Here is a 25,344-nt window from a genome sequence, read left to right on the forward strand (position 1 = left end):
ATGTGGCATGGTAACATCGTAACATGTGCTGTAGGCAAGAGAGTTAAGTAAAGTATCAGTAAACCTTAGCAATGGGAGGACAAGGGTAGCAGTTCAGCAGTCAGTCCAGGATTGAAGAGCCTGGGTAAGGAGGTAGGTGGCTGCAGCCTGCTACTTTCTGTGGGAGTGCAAAGCAAATGAGTCACAAACAGTTGGGTTTGTTACTGTTGTTAGCTGAGTTTAGGAAAAAAAAAAAAAAAAAAGCAAAAAAAAAAAGCAAATTATAAAGGAAACATGCAATTATTAATGTCTGGTCATTACCAGAGTTGAAACATAAGGGTAAAACTGAGTTTGCAAAGCAAACATAAATCTGTCAATTCCTAACTCTTTTGTGCTTGCCTTTGCAGCCAGACAACATTCTTCTAGTCCTGGTTATTTGCCTTTGAAATTTTAAAAGTTTTTTTTTTTTTTTTTTTTTTTTTTCCCACAGGTAAAAAGCAGATGTTAAGTTTTTACTAGGCAACTGTAATTAACCCCCAAGAGGCATCATCACAGATCTCTACTTTTCTGGATTACCACATGGGTTGCAGTTGTTTAAAATAAAAGATTATCCCTATGAAATATCAGTGGATAAATGTGGTGATCTGGAAGGAACGGTAGCAAGATCAGTGGGAGTGCATCTTTTTTACTTTTTCCTTCCTGTCTATCTATGCAGTATTTTCAGAAAAAGCTAAATAATACAAACACCATGTCTTGGGTCTTGATGATGGTTCCTCTCTCTGTCTTTCCCTTCAGACACCATCTGCTCTTTACTGTTCTTCCCAGGGCACCATACACATTTGCTGGGCTTTGCCTAGACTGTAGGCTGGACTAACTATTTACAATGCCTTGACTTCATTTATGATTTTCCTATGTTGCCAGAATTTCCCTGAGAAACACAACAGAAAGAAAATAATATTTTGCAGTCATTCATGTTGTAGAAAAATCCAATTAACTTTCAAGGGATGAAGAAGATTTCCTTATACCAAAGACTTTACTGTGCTGATTTTCAAAGGCGTATTGCAAATAAAAATGGGGCTAGAACTTAAAAATATGCCAAAGAAACAAGCAATTAAAAATTTGCCACTAGAATGCTTTATGCCAGAAATCATCAGACAACTTCAATTGAAAGGCTATTACCAACTCCCACTACAATAAAAAACATTATAATTGCAGTCTGAGCAACTACGGTGACACTTTATACATTGGCTATTCTTCTGTTGTGGGACACATCTTGGCACTGCTGCTTATTAATGTAGGTGATAATCATACAATGAATAACTGGATTGATAAGAGTATATTGAGAACAGTTGGTAACAATAACTAAAAGAATAGTACATCTTAGATCTTTACCGGAATCCTTGAAAACAAACTAGTTATTTTTTTATCTTCAAAAATAACTAAAAGTGTAAAATGAAAACATCCATAACATTTAGAGAAATTTGCTCCCATCACTACTACTACTACCACTACTTCCAGGTTTAATATTTTTCTTGTGAAAGCAGGAATCTATCCTGCTGAGCAAAAAAAAAAATAAATAAAACAGTAATTAGGTATCATATAAAAAGTAGGTGTATATCTCTGTACTGTAATATTGCTTATATTTATCAAGTTAGAACATATACCAGTTTATTTTTTATTTTATTTATTTTTTATTATATTTTTTTCCTGGATATTAGCTAATTCTTCTTTTAATCACCATCTTTTTTTTCTTCTACTATTTCAGTTATTCGGTTGTTTCTTAGCCTGGGAGACACGAAATGTCAGCATTCCTGCTTTGAACGATAGCAAATACATTGGAATGAGTGTATACAACGTGGGCATAATGTGCATTATTGGTGCTGCTGTTTCATTCCTTACTCGGGACCAACCCAACGTGCAGTTCTGTATTGTTGCTTTAGTAATAATATTCTGCAGTACCATTACCCTCTGCCTTGTGTTTGTACCTAAGGTAGGTGAATTTGTTTAGCATGGATCTGGATATTTTTTTTCTTCTGTTTTATAATTGTGATTTAATATGTAAAAGTTCATTACCTTTTCAAACACATGGGACATGTGTGAATTCTAAGCCAAGCCTGTCTATAGTGTATTCTGAGATGAAGAACAAAGCTTTGTGAGATTTTAGAGAAAGTAGAAAATAAAATATTACAGGAATGTGAAGACATGCATTTGAAATGCCTACACCTTTCCTGAATGTGTGACTGGGAAAACAAAGGTTGCTCTCTGTTATTTCAGTGGAATAGAAACTTTTTGGAGAAGTTGCTTTGTGGAGAATCAGGAGTGAGAGGTCCAGTTGTCTAATCTGCCACATGTTTCTTATGAGCCCTAAGCAAGTTAATCAGAATATTTTCTTCAATTTTTACAAAACAGTAAGACCTTTGGAGTTTACTGGCATGTTGTAAGGTTAACTATGTTGAAACCTCTAAGGGTATACAAATCTGGTAGTAAAATAGGATCTATCAGCACTTCAGAAAAAAAAAACAACTGTACATACACTGCAGATGCTAACACTAAAGATATTTTTAATAATTGATACATTAAAGGACTAAGTGTGGCATGGACTGTAAGGCATATGCTCTCATCTCTTTTTGCTCCTTTTGGCTCTGAGGATATGTGTATTTTGTGTTGTTTAAAGAACTAAGATACCCACAGGGGGCTTGAACTTGGTCATTTTACTTCAGAATTAAGCTTTAAACACAAGTATGACAGAGAAATTAAGAGAAAGCTGATTTCTGCATAAGATTGCCTTAGCTAAAACAAAAGTTCTGGAGAATGCATGTCACATTTTGTGGTAAAATATATAATTGTGGTCATTTTAAATGACTTACATAAACCTAGCATATCACCCCAAATCAGATGCACATGCAGTTTGATGTCAGGAACATTTGCAAGGCAAGATTCAAGGTGCAGGTCCATTTACCTTTAGAATCTCAGTTTTTAAGCTTTTCAGCTGAGTAGTGATAAAATATTTCTGAATGAATTGAGCAAATTATAGTGAACACGTGTTGGTGTTAACTGGCATTCCTAGTGATGGTTCTAGGAGGGGGAATTTATCTCTGTGTGTTCCCTCTGAGAGAAATAAGAGGCACAGACAAGCAACAGAAGCCGACTTCCAATATGCAACAAAAAAGTGCAATTCATTCTCCAGGACTGTTTTTACAACCCGGATGTTTTTATAAGTTCTGCAATTCACTTCTTAAAAATTAAAAAGCTGCACAGACATAAATAGTCACTTTCTTATTCTGGATCCTAAGGAAAAATCACAACTTATTTCTAAATTAAGGAAAATTCACAAACACAGCAAAGAAGAGTACTTCAAAATACTGCAAGATTTAAATGTGTGAGCTGTATGAAAATGCATACTAAAGCTCTGCTGCCAAAAATACCTCCACAGAATTTCAGAAGTCTCTTCAAAGAGAAAATATTATTAATGCTGTGACATGCTCTTCTGACCCTTTGCTTTCATGCTCCTTTGCCCATCCTTCTATTCTGCTGCTGCGGGCTCTGAAATGACTTTTCTGTTTCCTCTTTTAACCCCTTCATCTGCTCCTCTTTTAACCCACAACTACCCTGCCCTCATTTTTCCGCTCAGTTCTCTCTACTCAAAATGCAAATGTGAACCCTAGTCTCCTAGCATAAAGTACTTTATACCATTCCATGTATTGTCAGGTTTCCAAATGCTTAGCTATTTTGCATTATAAATGGTCATTGGGTGAGATATATAAAAAAAAAGGTCAAACCAGGAGCTGGAATGAAGTACTTCCCATATCTATATGAGTATTTCCACAGCTGGACAATTTTTCTTCTCACACATATATATTTTTCCCTACATTTCTTCTTGCTGTGCTTTGCCACAATTGCAGCAGGACATCTGGCAAGCACTCTCTCCTGCAACCTTCTGCAGCTTAGATTTCATGGTTGCCTGCCTGGACCCCACGGAATATTAGATCCAGGAACAACCAGGTTGTACATCTAGGTAAGACTTCAGTGTGAGACAGGCATCAAATCTGTCCCCTAATTGTAATCAATTGTAATTATAATTAATAGTTGTAATCAATTGGTACAGTTTGGGTGACATAGGAAGATTGTTGATTAAATTCTAAAGCTCATCAGGAACAGGAGAAGATGCTGAAGACTTGGAAGCTTGCACTTTTTTATTTATTTAACCATGGTCACACAGATGCAAGCAATAAACTATGCTTTTGGGCCATGTGCATACTTCTGTTTCTCTCCAATATAAAGTAAAACACATTTTTTTTAACTAATCTTTAGCTGTCTCTAGGTCCTACAGTGATAGAATTCATTTTTTTTCCCCACAATCTCTTTATGGATCTGAACAGGCAACTATTCAATTATGTAGGCAAACTAGAGAAAGAAACATGACATTTTTCCATTACTGCCTGTCAGTTCTATTAGTCCTATTTACGTATACTGTGGCAATTACTGTACGGCTCCACTTAAACTCTTCTCTTCCACCTCTTCCTCTGCCATTTTGTAAAGAACCAGGTGCCTCAGAAAAACGTGAGGAAAATCTCACAGTAGAATTAGATCAGGGACAAATTGTTCATTCTTCTCTCTATTTAAAGGTGTCCCCAAATACAAATGTTGATATCCATTATATTGCACCCTACTTACAATAACCATGGATGTTCTCGTTATCAAATCAAAAAAAACAACAAACAAACAATCATTTTTTAAAATATTTTTGGGTACAAGAATGTCTTGTAGAAACAATCTGTAAAATTCAAGCATATATTATGTATATTTTTTCCTATTGGAAATTAACTATTATGCCTAATTATCTTTTTAATGGAGAATAGGTCTGTAGTATTTTTCAACATAAACATAACTTCTTTAAAAGAAGCAATCCTAAAATGTATTTTCTCTTCATGAAGTAATTTTCCCACGTTTATCCATATCTATCAAACTTCCTCGTCCTCATATTTTTTCTGCTTCCTCCTTTTTGAAACAGAACATTGCATTCACTTGTAGTCACCCACTGAGTGCATACCATCCTCTACTGCAATGGCATAACATGTTAATGCACATCCAGTTTCCAGTAGAGCAGCAAGGCAAAATCAGTTCCAGGGACCAGGGAATAAAACACTATTTTTGTGTATTGATAGCATTTTTTGTCTGTTTGGTATTGACTCTTTGTAGATAAGATATCAAGCTTTGACTCTTTGTAGAAATTGGAACCACATAGATGCAAGGCAAAAGAAAAAAAAAAAAGTTCCACTGATTTTCTGCTCAAAAGAACAAATGCTCATCTAACTTCATCCCTTGTACACTGTGAAACAATATCACCATATCACCCACGGGCTTTTCCATCAAATCCACACTATGTGAATGAATTCATTACAGCATACATCCTTGTGGCAAAATATCCCTTCTTTAGCTATGAACTCCAAAATAAAGTTGAGTCAACTGATGGAAAGTTATACTTCCATCTTATGTTCAGTTTGAACTTAGACCACATCAAATTGCAGAGCTTTTATCTTGTAACACTTTTGCCTAATAATTTAAGAAGCCTTGTAATTACTGTTCTTCACCTTTAACTTCAATTTAATGGAGTTTTTGGCCTGGGAGTTAGATACACCAGTCATTATAACCAGCCTAATTAGAATCATAGAACTGGGGGAAGGGAGAGACTGGGGGCTCTAGGGAAATTCAGGCAGAGCAAGTTGCTCAAGGCCTTGAGCAGTTGGGTCTTGAATAACTCCAAAGATGGATACTTCCCAACCTCTCAGAGCACCTATTCCGTTGTTTGACCACCCTCACAGTAAAGTTTCTTCTGATGTTTAAGTGAAATAACCTGTTTTTCAGTTAGTGTTTTCTGTCCTTTCATTTACTCTTTGTTATCGTGTGTTACACACATTAATAAAATCTCCCCTGAGCCTTGCTATGTTAAGGCTAAACAATCTTCTGCTTGTATCGTAGAGGCTCCAATCCCTTCAGCACCTTTGTGACCCTTCACTGGGCTTTATTCACCATGCCCGTACCCCTCTTGTACTGGGGAGCCCAGATTTGGACACTCTGCTACAGGTGTGTACAGAGGAACGATGACCTCCATTGGCCCAGGGTACTGCTGGCCACCTTTGCCACAAGAGCGCATTGATGGCTCATGTTCCACTTGGTGTCCACCATAATCCTCAGAGCCTTCTTCACAAAGCTGCTTTCCAGCTGGTGTGCTGCCAGGCTGCAGGAGTGGGAGTGGGGTTTCTTCCTCTCCAAGTTTAGGACTTAGCATTTTCCTGTGCCCAGCTTCAGGAGATCCCTGTCAGCCCTGTTCTCCAGCCTCTTGACGTACCACTGAATAACAGTGCAACCATTTGCAGTATCAGCTCTTCCTTTGCTCCTGATCATCTGCAAAGTTTATTAGGGTGTGCTCTGTCCCATCTTCTAGGTCATTAATAACATGCTAAGTGGTAGGCATCCTAGTATGAACCCGTGGGGTACAACAATAGTGACTGGCTTTCACGATCCTTTGAGCCTGGAAGGTTAAGTTTTCAATCTACCTCACAGTCCACCTGCCTAGTCCCTACTTCAACAGTTTGTCTGTGAGGATGTTATGGGAGATGACTTGGAAACTCCTGCACACATCAAGAAAAATCTCTCTCCCGTCATCTACCAGCCCTGTCATCTCACAGAGTACCTGAGCCTTCTCCATGCCCTATATCACCTAAAGAAATACAATTTATTGTCTTCAAACACAGTTCACCATCCCAATCTGCAGATTTGTCTGTAAATCTATGTCAGGGAAGAAGAGCTTTGGTGCCTGGTCAGTCATGTCTCTCTCTATCAGAAGGTAGGTCTTTACCTCGTGCCACCACAGCTGCAGAACAGCCGTGCTTAGAGAAGATCAAGTTGAACCAATTACAAAATACAGCTACACCACAAAATCTGATGGCACTGTGCTTGCAAAATAACTCCTCCCTTCCATCTTTTTGGACAACTCAACAGCTTTGGATTTATGATACCAGAGCTATGTTCTCAGGACAGGGAGCTCCTTCAGCTGCGTCTGTATACAAATATATATGTATGACGCTTGACAAGTAATTGCAAATTCTGTGCTCTCCAGAGTACTCCAAGAATCTCTCTCCCCCTTGCCAAACAGCTAGTAACTTTCTCTCCTCATGTCAAGGCGATATTTTCACATTGTCACTGGGTGTTAAATCTTAAACATATTTAATTTAAACAAATATAAGTAAGTTTAACCTTTTTTTTTATTATTATTTTATTTATTTTTTTAAGTGGCTTATTCAGTACATTTGAACAGATTTGTTTTATTTTGGGTCCCTAAAACCTAATTAAGTTTCTGTTATCTCCAGAGTGCAACCTCCCAAGGGTTCTTTCTGTTAATACTCCTACTTCATGCCTTTCTCTGCTTGAGTGTTACTTGTAACAGTAGAAAAGAAGAAATTTCATGTGACATTGTGTTTGGGGAGTGAAGGGCTTGGTGGGTTGCTTTTTTTTTCCTTGAAGAAATAATATATCTTTTGAAAGTATAAAGATGTTGATGAAAGAGAAATACATGTTTGATGAAATATTAAAATATATATTTAATGTAATTAAAATCCAGTTTAATATATTTTAAATGAGTTTTTCCTAATTTTTGGAACAGTTCCCTTTGCAAGATCATTTTGATCCAAACTATTCTATAAAGTTATTCAAAAATTGCCTTAAGTACTATATATGGCAAGCAGAGCTCCCTTTCCAGAATTTTGTACTTGAAAGTCAGAAAGGAACAGTTGGTTTACCTTTGAATATTTGGGGATACAAAAGAAAGAGCTGTAAAAATAAAACTATCTACAGGATTTCTTAAGGCTTTTAAACCTTTCAGCTCATCACACTGAGAACAAATCCAGATGCAGCCACACAGAACAGAAGATTTCAGTTCACTCAAAATCAAAAGAAAGAAGACTCAAAAACATCAACATCAGTCACCAGCGTCAATCAGGCCAGCACATCTCGGCTAGAAGGATTGCAGTCAGAGAACCATCGCTTGAGAATGAAAATTACAGAGGTATTGTTTATTTTATCCATACTGCCTAAGCAATTTATTTTCAGTTTTGTATGCAATTCTGTAGTCTGCTTAAATGTTGACTACTTTTTAGAGGAAAAAATTGGCGTTGGCCCTTAGCAAAATATTGAAATAATAGAAAACAGATGATTTATATGAATAGCTAATTAATACAGTGAATACTTAGCAGATGTGATGAATTTAGATTGTGCCTTAGCAAATTAAAGTGAAACTTCCTCTATTGCTTTGTATCAGGCAAATCACCCTGCTGCTTCATATGGCCATGCTGAATACCATGCAGCAATAGCTGTAGAAGGGCAACTTTTCCATGCAAGCGTAACAGAGACCTGCAACCCCAAGGGCAGTTAAGAGATGTCTTTGTTTCTGTTTGTGGTTGAGTTCAGAGACTGCAGTTGCTGTTATTTCTTGACCTCTCTGAGAATTCACTCAAAAATTTGCTAGACAGGTCTTCCATCTGCCTATGAAACAGCATTACATATTTCATAAAGTAGAAAGGACCTTTATGATTGTGTAAGCTGACCTTTTACGGAACAAAGGCCATGAAGTTTTTTCAGTCTGTACTGAGGAGGACTAAGCACATAAAATACATGAATCCTATCCGAGCTATAACATAGGTATTTTCCATTATGTCCATCCTTGCTCAGGAGACTTCAAACAATGGCAAATCAACTCTGAAGACTGCCCATTTTGTGAGACAAAATATTCATAATCTTATGAAAATTGCTATTTCCTTGCCTATATTGTGAACTATTCTTATGCCCTGAAGAAAAGGTTTTTTATTTAAACCATTACTTCTTTGTCTAGATCTTAACTAATGACAATTGCCTACGTAACAGAAAGGTGTTTACTCAGACAACCGATGACTTCAAAAGCAAAAGTTATCCCTGCCTTTTTAAAGAAATGTAGTCTCTTCAGCTTGACCAGGTGCCTTTCATATGACAGCCTTGCAATTTTTGGTAAAGGCTCTGCTGGCTATTCAATATTTTCATTTCTGAAGTATTTTTCCTATGAAGCCTCCTAACTCACAACATCTCAGTCTGTGCCTTGCAAGGCTCATGATAATGACACAGGTAAGGCTGGTCTGGGCAGTTTTGCTGTGTTAGTGCACACAGGGCCCTGATATGCTTTTTAGACTTTGCTTCAACAAATTAAACTAAATACCCAGACCCTGTGGGTTCAAAAAGGTAGTTTCAGCATCACGGGCACTTGGAGCATATTGGTCTGCATAAATAATAATTAGTTGAAAGGTTTTCAGACTGGGCATTCTTATGCCCATTTCTTTCTTATTCAGCAGTGCATCTGGAATTACTTAAACCCTCAACTACTGAAGCTTATTCTTCTATATGCTATATCACAGTTGAATGCAATTTGCTGCCTGTAGCATGATTTTTAGTGGCATTGTAGTAGTGCCATAAGAACACTGTATTTGGTGCTGTGTGGCCATTGCATGACCACATGCCTCCTGGTCTTCTTATAGAAAGCTATGCAGTTACTGCAGATACCTGAAGCAATGATCCTTGAACTTTTAGCAATTCATACCCTTTCTGTTTTGCAGCTGGACAAAGACCTAGAAGAGGTCACAATGCAGCTTCAGGACACTCCCGAGAAAACAACATACATTAAGCAGAACCACTATCAGGATCTTAATGACATTCTCAGTATACGGAACTTCACAGACAGCAAAGGTGAGAGTTAGTGAAATCTATAAGCAGTATAACCCACCAAGGTTTTGAACACCAGAATACAAGTCCTATCGGTCTAGTTCCAGAGCACTCGGATCTTGGTAAGATAGAGCTTTACATGTGTTGGTTGCATTATAGAAAGCATGCCAAGTCACACAATAAGCTTATACAGGACCCACTAAGTAGTTATTTCTCTGTACATCTCTTCTTTTACTGTAAGCCTTGTGTGTGTAATAGACATGGTAAAGTAGGAAACTTTTAAAAAGAAATTTATGTTCAGAAGCCAAGTTTTCTGTACTGTATGGAGGGAGAGAAGTCACAGAATGCTTCAGTTGTGAGAGTTAATTGTGCCTGCCTTCAACAGTAGGAAGCCCAGTTTAATATGTGCTCATCTGAATAGGATACTTAAATCCTACTTTTGGACACTGCTATCAAGCACATAGAACAGAAACATGTAAATATTTCAGTGCTGATTTGGACTGTAAATGTAGAATTGAAGGCACTTACATATGAAAATTCTTCCCTAGGAATGGATAAAATAGGATTTCATGACTACTGTAATATTCCTAAGTCATTCCTACCATGTTTCTTGCACAGCTCTCCAAAGAAATATATACAAAAGAATTTCACTTTGGGGAAACAATAAAATCTAGTGCATAGTGCAGTAAAGTGGAAGCCAGGACACCCAGCTTACATTTCTGTCTTTAGGATAGATCTACTTTGTGAATTTTGGCCAGTGACTTCATACGGCTGAATATTATTACCTTAAGTAAAAAACAAAAGAAAACTAATTGCCATGTATTGGGAAGTTGTAGAGTTGCATGTCTGTTGCAATGCTAAGCTCAGGTTTCCTATTGCTGTGTGTGGCAAAGTAAAAAATGTAATTGTTGATGAATTATTTTAAATAATAGCAATGGTTCATATATGCTTTTGAAGCATATTGTAATTATTGTAATTTTGGTTGGATAAGGTTACTTTCTCATGGGGTTCTTTGTTTTAGCCTGCGTAAACACTTGGTTGTGTAACTTTTGGCAAAAAAAAGAGAGGAAGAGCTCCATAGCGTTCCCAGTGTCCTTTTTAAAATTAAAAAACATAAGGGGGGAAAGGAGGAAAAGGAAAACGTAAATAGCTGCTGGAGGCGTGTGATTATTGGGCTGAGATCAGCAACAAGAACTAACATCAGTGAGTGGGATGAGGCAGTTTTACCAAGTGTTTGAAAGGAACACATAGAATGTTCCACTCATGTCAGATGCTCCAGGAAAAATGATAAATCATGAATAATATTTCAAGCAGAAAAAGATACATTACATTGTGCCAAATGGCCATCTGAGTTTGGCTATGAGAAACAAAAATGATTCTCAAGAGATACGTTGGGTATAAATTTAGGACTGGATGCTTCCCACAGCAGGTTGCACTCCATTAGCAGTAGGATGCTGGCAAAGAAATCAAGGAGAAAATACAACCTTTCTTCACTTACTTGTAGCTATATCTACAGAAGACATCGATGCTTTACTGCTGCTTTAAACACCAGCATCCAAGATTCTCTGCATTCCCAAGTTTAGCCCAGTACGGTGCCTTAACTTCTACATTTCTGCTGCTGGGTACATATTTGAAACCATCTTTATGCACTGAGCCTTAATGTACTGAGAAGCTTTGAATTATGTACTATTTAAACATACAGGATAAATATTCTTCTGCATACTGCTGATGCTGGACACAGTTTTCTGAATAGACCAATCACCTAAAGCTCAAGGAAGAGAATAGAAGTGAAGGTGTTTTTTTCCTGGCCATATTTATATTAAATAGGTTAGAGCATTGACCTGGGAGTGAGGAGGACCCGGATCTCGATTTCCAGCAGGTATTCAAAGTTTGTTCCCACACTTGAAGACAAAGGCCCCAAATATGGGTATGACAGAGTATCCTGATCCTGTCTCAAGTGACATCAGGTATTCATACCTCCAGGCTTTGAGACACCACGTTAAACCACCCTCGACAGCCTTTTTTTGTCCTTCCATTTCTGTCTTCTGCTCCTTGTTTTCTCTCTTTCCCTCCCCTTAGCTTGATATCTGAATCTCATCTGTATTTCTCTCACTGCATCACATTCCAATAGTCAACCTATGTACTTAATTTAAATTTGCCATTCCAATAAAAATAATAAGGCTTTGGAGAATTCATGCTGCTGAGTCACTGCTGCTTCTGTGCAGATACAAACAGACATCACTTAAATGGTACTTAAAAAAATTCTGGCCCTTATAGCTACAGAAAAGCTAACTCTGACTGACATAGCTATGCTTTCTGTAGCTATGTATTTCATATTGTTTTCTGTAAATTAAAGTACAGAACCTTGAAATTATGCATCCCTGATGGTACTTCAGCCAAGCTTCAGAAGATGTAAATATTTTATCAGCGTGACCTAGAAGTGGCCGTGTGTATCATCTCCACCCTGCAACTGGGAAAGCCAGTCCAATGTTGCTTTTCAGTTAACGACAAGGCTTTTGTCTAGCTTGGGCCTTGTAAAAAATGTGAGCTGAGAGAGAGGGAGTAATACAGTGAAGAGAAATGCTAAAATAAACAGCTGACTTGGAGCTAAAAATCATAGCTGATCATTTGCCACTGCTCTTGTGGACATGGCTGAGTCCTGTGTCAATATTCTTTGCAAAACATCATGCTGTTCTGCAAGAGTTCACATAGATGATGTAACGCACGTGATGTACTGTGTCCCTGTTGCTATTGCTTGCACAACTCCAGAGCTCTGCACTTCAGAGGACAGATAATAACATGGGATTTATGCAATGCATCTCAAACAAGGCCTAATGAAACTTTAATGTCATAGCACACTTCAGTAGATTTATGATCTGTAAAAATTGTTCAGAGTCAAAACTCCCAGACTATAGCTGAGTGCCAAAAGATGTTATCTGATGCTTCCCATCCCTCCCCACCCCTGCCATTTACTTCAAACATGGATTTAGGAGCCAAACATTAAATTTAGGTGTCTAAAACCTATTTAGACGGAAAAGGCAGACACAGCTGAGCACTCCTATAACTGCCTGATCTTGGGCAAAGCCATAGCTTTGGGAGTTCATGGTTAGTTATTAACAGGAACAGTTCTAGCACAGTCCACTCTTTGCTGGCATGGTGACTCCTTCTTTATAGCACATTTTAATTCAGTAGGTCTCATTTAAGGAGAGATATTATCCAAGATACTCATCTCTTGTTCACAAACATGTACTGTCCCTGAGACATCTACAGCAATTGGCCGTGCAATAAAAGCAACAAGGAAAAAGTGGTTTGTAGTTTATGGTTTAATTTATATATATGTAAAGACAGTTTTTTTCAGCACTGCTAGCTAGCTTTGTGTGGTCAGGCAATTCCCCATGTGCTCCATGGACTGTGGCTCTGGGACCTCAGACGACGGCTTCCCCAGTTGGATATAAAATGTACATATAAGGCATCCCCTCAGCTTTACTTAATACCTTCCTCAGATCATTTTGAATCATGGTGTCTGCTAGCTACCTCAGCTCTCACAACATGAGCTTCTCTCCCAGCTTGTTCTTTGCTATATCTGATCACCTTGCCTGAGCAACAGAGCTGCATCGCAGCCTAGGTGTAAAGCAGGGACATGGCTGTAGGTGAGTCCTTGTTTTAGCTTGGCCACTTCTTGTGGTGACACTCAGCAAAGAGCCTAGCTCGAGGCTTGGAGCTGAGGGTGAGTTTTCCAGGCTGATGTTTGGAAAAAGGAGACTTCTACTTATAGCTGCGGTGCTACATTAAGAGCGAGGTTGTGCCGCACAGTTCCAGCAAAGAAATAGCCCAGCATGGGCACCAGCCAGAGCTTCCCAAAAGGGCCCACTGCACCCCTGCCACCAGTGAGTCAGAAGAAGGGAAGACCTTGTGAAGGCAGAATTTATTTCTACCACGCAAGTTACTGCGGAGATAAAAGTTACTGAGGCTTTTGCTACACATCCCTAGAAGCTGCCATAAACTAGAACACTCTTGGTATTACTTGGATTTATACCTGGAGCCACTTCAGAGGCAGAGCAAGCTGGGCTGTGTCACCTGGGGTTGTCCCTGCAGGAGCTGCAGCACAGGGTATCAGCCACCACCGTAATTCCAGAGGAGCCCACACATGCAATAACAGAAAGCTCCATCATGCAGTTTTAAGATTAACTTTTCCACAACATTTATAGCAGGCATTGTCAATAAAATAATGGAAGAAACTGCTATAAAAAGTTTTCTTTTTAGCTTTTATTACCCCTTTTCATCAGGTCCTGAACTTTTCTCCCTTTCTATTCTTCAAGAGACAAGCTGTTCTCTGACAGCTATAGGGAAATGAAAAGAGCATGTGTATCAGGACTGAACTTGGTTCTGCAAGAAAAATGCATCAGTAATACACTGTGGGTTTTATTTATTTATTTATTTATTTGGATCGGTTAATTTTGTTATGCTTAGAATCCTACAGTCTTATTCTATTTGACTTCTATTTGACATTTTTCAATGAAATTATTTCTACGTGAATGATTGATAGATAGTGAGAGTTTCACCTAAAGCCAAGCTGAGAAAAAAACATACAGTAATATCTTCATTTATTGCTACCTTTGCCTGTACATTTCAGAGTAGCGTATTAGAAAAAAAATAATGAACGACAGCAACAGAATCAATAGTCCCCACTTAGGAGCAATCCCTTTTTCCTAGTCACATTAGCAAGTTCTCTCTCTGCAGGCACCCCAGCTTGCTCGGAAAGTCTTTTCTGTTTTGAGCCAGAAAACAGTCTTTACTCATTGCTGTAAATGGACTGGGAGCATTCATTTGCATGTCAGATATGCCCACATTCTGTCAGTTGTCACCCCATTCCAATGTTTCCTGGTGTTAGTTTTTCCCTATGTAAAAGCAGCACAAAGAAAAAAAACGAAAAAGAAAAAAAAAAAAAAAACAACAGGTTTCAAAGGCATGTTGCAAGTAAATGCAAAGCAAAACAGAGTTCATCTGCAACAGAGGGGAAATCATTACTTCTATGAAGTTGGTTTTATTCAAGCATTAAGCTTGAGATTAAAACCACAGATTCAAAGGAAAGGTTTTCAAAAAGAGGTGCGCAAGGCTTTAAGGAATGTTGGTTTAAAGAAAAGATATTGTTCATTATATCCTGATAAAGAGAGAGAGATACTAGTTTCTGTGAAGCCTAGCAAACATATTCCAATCTTGAAACTGGAGCTTGTTTCTATTTCTACAGAGAGACCAATCTGCTAGAGATTCAGTTCTTGCTTTTGCTTGCATGAAAATCAATCTGTAGTAAAGGGACTTTCTTCTGATTCACAGTAGTATAAATCAAAAAAAAAAAAGAAAGTCTTCTCCAAAAGTAACTATGAGAAGTCATGACTTAGACTTCCTGGTACTGTGAGGAGAACTTTTTCACGTATAACCAGCAGATGATGGGATCATTTTAATTTGCTTTTTGGCTTTATTTTCTTTGCACCCTGCTCACATACAAAGCCAAAAATGACTAGTCTTGTTTCACAGTCCCAACAACAGAAGCGTGGAAAATAGCAGTAGATTTTTAAGATCTACCCTTGCCTTTAAAGTTTTCAGAGCTCTTCAGTAAATTGACTAGAGTATCTCTGCCAGTTCTTGTAAGTCATTATTAAACCACATTTACTTCTTCGTGGAGCATAAAATATGTTTTCTAACAATGAGGAGACACCAGTGGAATTGAAAAATGCAGGGTGAACAGCAGTCCTGACACCAAGTTGTAAGCAAGTGGAGGAATATTGCCACTAAAGCGTAATGATAAAGGTACTCAATAAAACCACAGTGTGTAAGTGCCAACAAAACAAACTTCTAGGTAAAGAGATGCAGTTTCTAGCATCCTGGAAAAAAAAAATGCAGCAGTTGAAGTCATGCTGTACTTCCTGCCTGCAGCTGAACAATGTTTGCTAAAATGCATGAATTGTTTTAGCCTACCCAGGTAATTTTGAGGGAGACAGGATGTGAAGTGATTACAGATATGGGAGGTCTGAGGAGGGAGTCACCTCTGGCAGAGAGAAAAGCAAGCAGCTGGCAGCAGTGACCTCCTCACTGAGCCTCTTCACAGCAGCAATGGGATGTCCTCCTGCAGCTTAGAGCTCTGTAATTGGAAGTCATTTCTCTGCTGCAGGTGGGCAAAGGTCCTGAGCTAACCCCTCCCGGCTCTCACTGACAACCGGGTAGCTGCTTTTGTTTTCTAATGAACCAATCAGAGAGTGCTGTGCGAGGCACTTGAGATATATTTGTCTTTTTTTCTCTGTGGTTTTCTGAATGGAAAGTGCTCAGGCATCACTTATTCAGACTTTTGAGTTCCTGTTTGAGGTCTAAGAAGGTGAAAATTACTTAGAAACTGCTTCTGGCTAATGTAAATTCAATTTTGAAGGCAGTCAGATCATCCCAGTGCAACTTATTCAGTAGCATCTGCAGTGGCAGACAGTACTCTGAGAATGAAGGACATTTTTCAAGTGGCATACTTAATGGACAGAGGAAGAAAAGATAGTGAAATACTAAAGGCAGTCCTAAACCAGAGAAATCAGGAAAGCCAAAAGTTTACCGTTACCTTTAATTCATTTTCTTTCAGCTGTTCATCTATACAAAATCAATTTCCTTCATCCTTAAGTTGTTTAAGTGCATATGGTGATAGTGTTTCTTCTTTAAGCTCCAGCTCTTGAAAGTGTATGACTAAGTGAGAATCTTGATCTTAATTATTTACGTGGAAAGGGGAAGGGAAGGGAAGGGAAGGGAAGGGAAGGGAAGGGAAGGGAAGGGAAGGGAAGGGAAGGGAAGGGAAGGGAAGGGAAGGGAAGGGAAGGGAAGGGAAGGGAAGGGAAGGGAAGGGAAGGGGATTCTAGTTTCCATAGCTGCAGAATAAAACTAAAAACTCCTTTCCCCAAAATTTTAAAGCCTTAGGCAACAAATAAGAATTACCCAACTGTTTTCTATTTTTTGAGAGAGAGAGAGATACAACGGGAAAAAATGTCTCGATGTCGTGGCAGTCCTATGTGGCTTCTGTCTGCACTTTTTTAACCTGGGATATTAAAACTTGTGTTCAGTCACCTTGTATACAGAAATACATGCAGTGTATTAAGAGAGAGTCATCTGCAAGAGTGGTGGAAGAGGGTCTATTAAGAATAACACCCAGAGTGATATATGGGCAGTTGGTGTTAAGGAATGAGTAGGCACAGAATATATGATTTCTGCTCTACTTTAAACTAGATCCCCCACCTTTTTGACAGGGACCACCTCCTTCCTCTCCTCCCTCCCCCCAGCACAACTAAAAGCACAAGAAATCCCTTCAGGGCGTACAGCACGGATTATTCTCTGAAATCATGCACTCCCAAAGTCTGGCAGTTGCATATTCCAGTCATTTGGTGTAGAATTATATCTTCAGTGGTTTTGCAAATTGCTTATCTTTGCCAAAGGATTTGGGGCCCTAGAGCAGTTAAATAATAGGCCTTTTCTACCCCTAATTACAAGGATGAAATGAATTTTAACTTTGGTCTGTGTCATAAAGTCAGCATTTTTCATTGTCAGCTTAGATCAGCTCAGCATTGACATTGTTTTTAATCATGGAAATAAAAAGAGGGTTTTTTTTCTATGTGTCTGTTTATAGACATCACAAGGCTCTTATGCAAATGTCAAGCTCGATATACATAGAAATGTGATATATGGAAAATAAAAACTGAACTCTTGTGACAGCAAGTGCCACACCAGCAAACTTCAGGCTGCCCTGAGATGATGGGTTTCACTGCTCCTTATCTTAGCCACTGTCAGATTTGACTCCTTGCTGTCCTTGCTTCACATCTAAGCCATCACTGAATCCTGTCATGTCCCCTTCCTTTAAAGCACCTTTCTCTTCCTGCAGCTGAATCCCTTATCTCTCTTTTACTGACATTGTGTTGCCTCAATAGAAGCATCTTCGTGTGTTCTGGTTGTGTCCTTTCTCACCCAGCCCCTTATCTTCCATGCAACTTCAGTGAATAACCTTTCTTTCTCTTCTAGGCTGTAGCAATTATTTCCAACTTGCTTGTTAGACTTGCACAGAGGAAAGTGAATCTTACAAATTAGGGCTAGGTATGGCCACAATGCCTATATGTAGACATAGATATAGGAGCACTTTACCATGTTCATTGATAGCATGGATATTCCCAGCATGCTGGGACCTGAATGTTCTCTGGGGCTTCTAGCTGTTAGTGGTAGAGAAAAGCAGCCTAAGCCTTCAATACATGCTGGATTTTTCAGGCTATTTTCATTTCTCTCAGATATTCTCCTGCTTTTCTCACTCCTGCCCATTTTTGCATTCAAATCCTGCAAGATCCTTTTCCAGCTTCTACCTTTGAGTCCTCCTCCATGTTGCCTTAGCGCCTGCAGCAGTCACTGTTTCTGCGTGCGTAGCAAACAACTGCCTGTGATGGATTTGGAGCTGCTCTGTAATTATTTATGAAAACTCTGCACTGTCCTCATTACTCAGATGTTTTCCATGTGACTTTGCTTGGCTTAACACAGCAGGAAACTTTGGAAAAGCAGGCAGGAACAGAAAGGATCTCCAGTTAAGACAGCCTTCTTTAAATGGCTACATTCTGCTTTTTGCAGAGGGACTGATGCACGCCACAGACCTCAGCACAGCTAGCCCCTGACTCCTGCATCTCCTGTGGGAATTAAGTGATGCTACCTGCAGAGAAAATATGTTATCATTACACAGAAGAGAGAACTGCAGGAGAAAGCTTTATGAAATCATTAGCTGCCCTTTCTGTAGACAACCTGTGGGCCAGTGCATCTGATATGAATGGTATTTCTGTGCTAAATCATAGCAGATAGATGGTTGAATGATAGCACTTAACTGCTTATGTGAGATAAAGAGTACCAAGGTTTCATAAATCAATGAGACCATATTTTTTTTTTTCTGGAAAAATATTTAAACAAGTTGTTTGTCATTTTTATTGTTGTTTTTTGTTTTTCATGTAGAAAAGTAACGTTTGAGTGCAAGACAATACGATGATGCAGTTACTATATTTTTAACGCTGTGTAAGACTAGGGAAAAGAGTGTGACAGGGCACATAAAGGCATGAAAGAAGATATTTGAGAGAGGGAGGGAGAAAACAAAAAAGACATTTTTTTTTTCTCTTTTCTGTTTCTTCCTGGTAGTTCCCACGAAGGACCACGTCACCAAAAGTGTATGAGTACCAAAGACTCTTGGGGAAATCTGAGCTGGTATTGCAATATGGGCAGAAAGAGTTTATTTTGTGGCACTGTGTATACCTGTATAAACTTTTATAATGAAAGAATTTTAGAAAGATCACTTGATAACAGTAAAATAAAATTGACTGTGTTTTTCATCTAGATGGCGAGAAAGCAATTTTGAAAAATCATCTTGATCAAAATCCACCAGCACAGTGGGGCACATCAGATCCTTCCAGAACAAGCAAAGATCCTATAGAAGACATCAACTCTCCAGAACAGTAAGTAGTACACCATTACATACTGGTAGAGAAAGACACACTCTGCTCTCTTGTGTATGCCTGTGCTTGTGTGCACACACTTTCTACTGTTTAAAACATAAGGGCCAGCTGGAACATCAGCGAGAGATGTGAATGGCAATTCCTGAAGTACCTATAATGCCTCCCTGCCCATAACTCAGCATCATCACCAAATTTAGAGGATATTAGCCCCACTGGATCCTAAAGTGCCCCAAAACAAACTAACATGTTTTTTTTTTCTCTTGTCAGAAATACCCATAGTGTGATGTCTAAAGTTTCTATAAAGAGTTATAGGACAAGTTGTGCTCAGCCACCAACATAAAGGAGAGATGAGGATGTGCATGGGAATACACACACATTATGACCATTATCAACAGCCCAGGTCCTTCTACACACAAGCCAGAAGGGTTCGTGGTGTGCATAGTCATTTTACTCCATTTTGGTCTTAAGCTAGAGAAATAAAAGCAGTTTTAGGGCTCAATGTTACCATAGCAGCTGGAGCTGAGTGGGACATAGAAAAGCATTTCCTTAGAAACAAAACTGCGTCCTCAAGGAGAGGATCACAGAATCAAAGAATTCTGTGGTTGATGGCACAAAACACTGGTTAGGTTCATGGAGAAGATAGGAACTTACGGTATCAGCCTTGCTTTCCAGGAACCCATATAATAAATTCACATAATACCCTCTAACAGCTCAGCAGGGCTTGCTGTGGTCCAAAGCTAAGAGAAGCATCATGCTTATTTGTCCCTAGAATAAGTCATTTCCCTAAGGTAGCCTAATTACATTGGCACCACTTTATGAGCATCTGAACTAATAGCTGTCAGACTCCTGTTTGGTACTTGGGCAACTTAAAAGCTTATTAAACAGAATAAATTAAATAAATTACCAGACTCAGTCACATGTTACATCAGTGACAGCAAACCTGATTTCAGATAGCAGTTACTGCCTTGTATTACGTGGTGCAGGAAAATACAAGGAGCTCTGTCTCTGGCCTCACTGGAAAAAAAAAACAAACAACAAAACAACAACACAACACAAACCTGCACAGGAGCTAACCTTAATGCACATGCATACACACAGAAAGCCCTTATTAGTTGAAATCTCTTGATTTACAAAAACAGGGCCCTCACTGAGCAAGCTCTTGTGACTTGATGAGGTCAGCAGAGTGCTTTAATGCATAGCTATTAGATGTGCATCTTTTTCCAGCACCATTTGTGAGACATAATGTAGTGTGAATAGATAAATGCGCTCATCTACATGTGGTCCTCTTGACGTAAGAGAGATACTAAGAAAAATGCAGATCATAGAACCATAAAATATCCAAGTTAGAAGGGAGCAACAAGGATCCTCAAGTCCTTCTCTTGACACAGATTATAAAAAAAAATAAATAAAAAATTTGGGCTATCAGTGACAGATGAGAAGACTGAGATTTCCTAAAGGTCTTAAGAGTCAGGTCAGCACAAATCTAAACAGCTGCTGACATTTCTGGAAAGCAGTTAATACAGTCCTGCTAAACCAGAACAGCATCATTCAGCCCTTGCACAACTGTGCTTGTGCCAGGTCCATGGGTCAGTGTCTACCCTGAGGGTGCAGTTTGGCTACCAGAGCTGCACAGCCCAGGCCCAATGAATCCTCCAGAGAGAAGAAGCATAGCAGTCTTCAGGACTAGGGTTTTATGATTCTCTCTCTTCAACAAGAGATTATCTCTTGCCAAACTTTGTGCTTTGCAAGCATATTCTTAGTCATTCGTGCTCATCAGCATAAAGGTTCTTGTAGAGTGAAGAAAACATTTGATTTGGGATTTTTTTTTCTTTCTTTCTTATCTCTAGTGCTACATTTGAATAATGTGACTGTGATTCCTTACCATACAGCTATGTGCATAGTGCAGGCACAGGCATACTTTTCAGGCCAGAGGTTGTTTCATACTTGCTTGCAAGATGTAGTTTATATCATCTCATTTTTTGAGCTAAAGCTCTGCTTTTATCAGCATTTAAAAGACAGTCAAATAGCCTGTTGGGGCAAGTTTTGTCAATTTTAGTAACTGAAAATTCTTATCCAAAAAGTCAGTTATGACTGGATTATTGCAGTACAGCCATATGCCTTGGCATGAAATACCTCCTTTATGAAGTTTCTCTACTGATGGTGCTTCATATTTGCCTATCCTACTCGAGGCTGTTGTTAAAATAAGGTGCATTGAGAATGGTTAGTTTACTTGCTAGTACAATATCTTGCTTTACTGTAGCCTTTTAGAACTTCCCTAGCTTCCCAGCAGCTGCTAAAAATCAACATTAATGGGCTGAGGAATCGATTGAAATGATCTCTGAGCACTTAGGCGCAGTTTACACACTCCCACAGATCTTAAGAGGTTTGACTGCAGCCGCAGTTGTTTCACTCCCCACACTTACCAAATGGATCTCATCAGTGTTTTTGTATAGCAGAAGCAAAATATTTTTCAAATGCCTCTGCCCTCTTTGCAGCATCATGCACACAGTTCCCATCTGCATCGCATTGTGCTTGTATGTGCAATGGCACTGGAAGTCAAGCTTTTACTTGAATCTATTTATTCCTAATAAATGACATTTCTGTAGAGCTGAGGATATACGCCCCGATGAGTGACTGCTCTGTGTGTGACACCACCTTTCCTTTCAGCCTCCAGGAGGAGCAGTTTTTGAAAGCCACTAATACCATTCCCACCCCCATCTACTTGACCATACGCTCTGACATATCTATATCGTATGGCCAACTTGAAACAAAACGCCTGCCACCAGCCTGAAAAGCACTGACGAAACGTGGCAGGGTGGAGGAGGGGGGGAAGCACTGATATTGAGAAAAGGGGAAAAAAAAAAAAAAAAAAGGAGAAAAAAACAACAACATGAAGAGTGAAGCAAGGTTAAAGATCTACTTTCACTTGAGGAGAAAATGGCACTTTTGTTTGGATTCTGTTACTTTTTTTGGATTGTTTTATTTTGTTTTTCCTCCCTACGAGTTTTGCCTAAGCTCTTAATTGTGTTCTAGTCTCCAGGCTATCTTCCTCTCCCTCAATTCCAGGAACCAAGTTTTCAAGTGAAAGTAAAGTTTAAGTACAGTTAAAGCAAAATTTGCCACCCACTGCAGCCACCATGTGCATAGCCAAATAAACATGCTTTGTCCATGGTATGGCTAACACTTAAATGGGTAAAAAAAACAACACCATTCACTTGATTATGCAACTGGATTCTCTTGAAATAGCTTCCAAAGCCCTCTTTAATGAGAAGTCTGTAACAGTTGAACAAAGTAAGCATTTCCACCGGTGGGAAAATAAGCACAGGCAGTTCTGTGTCTGACCCTGCAAAGAGAGGCAGAATTACAATCTGCAGTGTCAGGCTAATAAGGATGCAGTGCATGGAGGCAGCGAACCGTGCCACCTCTGCACTCCTTGGGAACCAGGAACGAGTTCATTGATACCACCAAAAAGAGTCGGAAACGGTGGCAAAATAACAACGAGCGGATTTGCTTTTATCCCAAAGGCGCATGGCCAGCAATAAGATCATAAATACTGTGGATTAATATTGCTCTAAACTTTTAGAGAGGGTTTGTAGGGGAAAAAGAATGAGGAAGAGTTTCCTGGCTAGGCAGGCTGCAACCATTTTCCACCCCATCCCTGTATATAACAAGCCTTAGTGCTGTAGTGAAGAAGCTAAAGAGAAATATCATTTCATTTCTTTCCGTTTTAATTTGCTAGCTATACTGTTTGGTCCCTGAGCAGTGCAATGGATGCATTTGTAGCTGTCTCCACTTGCTAACACAAAGCAAAAAGAAATGAAATGTTTGAATCAGAAAGGCAGTCAAAAGGGAAACTTCCAAACGTATGCTTTTATAAGGGTCTGTCTATACAGTGAACATGGCAGGGAAATATAAATTGAAAACTCCGTTGAACTGATCCAATGCCACGTATGGATATTTTTCTCCTGTAATTAAAGACCTGGCCTTCATTTCAGCTCTGTCACTTTAACATCTGCCCTCTCTTAAAGAAAATCTCTCCTTGTTTCAAGAGCAAATGTGCCCAAATGCAGGCACGATCCTAGTATGATACCATCCTAATCACCAAAAACATCTCGTGCACTAACAAACCTCAACTGGATTTGGATTTTGTGGAAGGCGCTAGTATATCCAGAGCATGCGGGGAGCAAAGCACTGTCTCGTGGCACTGTTCTCTCCATGGAAAGGGGTTAGGTGGGCTAACTGTGATCATGGCTTAGCATCCCTTTTAAAACAATCAAAACAAAACCCTTGCTTTTATGATGATGTCAATCTTCTATGGAAATTGGATGGAGGATGCTGGGTTCCTAAACACTGAATTTTGGTGTGGGTGGGAGGACAGACTGCTTTTTGAGTGCCGGCTCCATGGTCCCACAGTGCTGAGTGTGGGAACCTGAGAGCAGTCAGCACCTTAAAAGCACAGACCTAAACTGCAAAGATGAACTACTTGGAAATGTCAGCAGTTTGAACTCCCTCCCTCCATGCACCTGTATGCGCCTTAGCTGGAGTTGCAAAAATGCCATCTTTAATTCCAAGATCCTTGTGCTAAGTGACGCATGGCTTAAAAATGAGTCGGCAACCTCATGAATGTCCATGCAGTTAGCCACTGCTCTGCATGCATTAGATCACTTTGCAAGGAGTGGAGGATTGCTATGTGTCCACATGCCCTCCTTGCAAATGTAAGGCTTTACATTTTTCTAGTATCAGCAGCCTAACAATTAATCTGAAAGTGCCCAGGAATTTCCAAAGGTTGTGAGATGCTGAGAATGCACCATTAGATTCTTTTGTCATGTCTAGCCTGTCAGAAGAATTCCCCAAAGGGACATAACACTGAGGTGGCAGAGCTCAACAGCAGCAAGCGTGATGCTCTTGGCATTAACTCTCTCCATCGCAGCAGCAGGCACTGGAAATCTCCTCACAGCAACCTGCAGACATACCAAGCATGTAATATATGACATTTTCCTCTTGGCTAATGCTTCTCTCTCTCTGTCTCCCTCCCAGCATACAGCGTCGGCTGTCTTTGCAGCTGCCCATCCTTCATCACGCCTACTTGCCGTCCATAGGAGGAGTCGACGCTAGCTGTGCCAGTCCCTGCGTAAGCCCCAGCGCCAGCCCCCGGCACAGACACGTGCCACCGTCCTTTCGAGTGATGGTTTCTGGGCTGTAGGAAAGGGAGATCAGTGCTTCCTGAACTGCTTTTAAGTACTCGATGACTGGACTAAACATCTGACATAGAACTCAGCTACAAACACATAACATTGGCTCTGACCACAGAGGAACTACTGCTGAGGCCACCGCCACAGGAGTGCCAGGGTAGCTCATGTGGGAAGGCAAAGGAGAAGGACGCAAGGAGCTTGATCTGTAGCCTTATTCATGGAGTTTTTATTTCTTCACATAGAAGTCACTGGAAACATTTCTTCCCAAATTTCTACGAGCAACAAGGAGGCTGGGAAATACGGATCTTGCAAAAAAGACACTAAGAAAAAAAAAAAAAAACAAAACTCAAATGTCACTGAGCTTTACGTGGCTGCTGAGAACATGCAATCCTATACTGTATCCATGTACGGAAAAATACAGCGGTTGAGCTATAACATATTTATTGAAATAGATACACTCATTTTTACAAGAGTTGTGTTAAATTGCCGGAAACATTCTGCACTGGTTAGTCTTGCTTGTTTTCATTTCAGGGATGATGTTCAGTAGGAAAGACGGATTGTGAGAAATGGTTCCTCGGGTGTCATTGAGACTCCGCAGCGCTGCGAGCAGGGCCACCTCTATCTAGCGACAGTACGCGAAGTCCAAGCAGAAGCTGAAGCTGCAGCTCCGTGTCGCTACCGGCTGGAGAGCTGTTGGTTGGGGTTGGAGCACTTTACCCTTCTCCAGGGATGGTGGTAGTGAGCCCTGACCACCTGCAGCTTTGTTTTAGCAAAGTTTCGGCATCTATTTCGGAGTAAACACCACCAGGCGTAACGCACTACGCTGTCTGGAAAAAAGTCCTAGGGCCGATAACTCAAGAAGCTGGGGACAGCTGGGTAGTAAAGTCTTAATGTCACAGGGCGGATTGTTTTTCATAGTTTGTTTGAATTTT

General features: G+C 39.6%; 1 protein-coding gene across 8 annotated transcripts in view; it reads left to right on the forward strand.

Moving 5' to 3' along the window:
* The window catches only part of GABBR2 (gamma-aminobutyric acid type B receptor subunit 2), a 492,905-nt gene extending 468,148 nt beyond the window's left edge, over positions 1-24,757 (forward strand). For all 8 annotated transcript variants that reach the window (XM_068671237.1, XM_068671240.1, XM_068671241.1 and 5 more), the window contains 5 exons: positions 1,745-1,969; positions 7,862-8,044; positions 9,618-9,747; positions 19,103-19,220; positions 24,258-24,757. In XM_068671237.1, coding sequence (XP_068527338.1) covers positions 1,745-1,969; positions 7,862-8,044; positions 9,618-9,747; positions 19,103-19,220; positions 24,258-24,423 — 822 coding nt within the window. In that variant the 3' untranslated portion in view covers positions 24,424-24,757. The remainder of the gene's footprint in view (positions 1-1,744; positions 1,970-7,861; positions 8,045-9,617; positions 9,748-19,102; positions 19,221-24,257) is intronic.
* Positions 24,758-25,344: the final 587 nt, after the last annotated feature.

This window comes from Anas acuta, chromosome 2 (genome assembly GCF_963932015.1).
Source record: "Anas acuta chromosome 2, bAnaAcu1.1, whole genome shotgun sequence".
Taxonomy (NCBI): domain Eukaryota; kingdom Metazoa; phylum Chordata; class Aves; order Anseriformes; family Anatidae; genus Anas; species Anas acuta.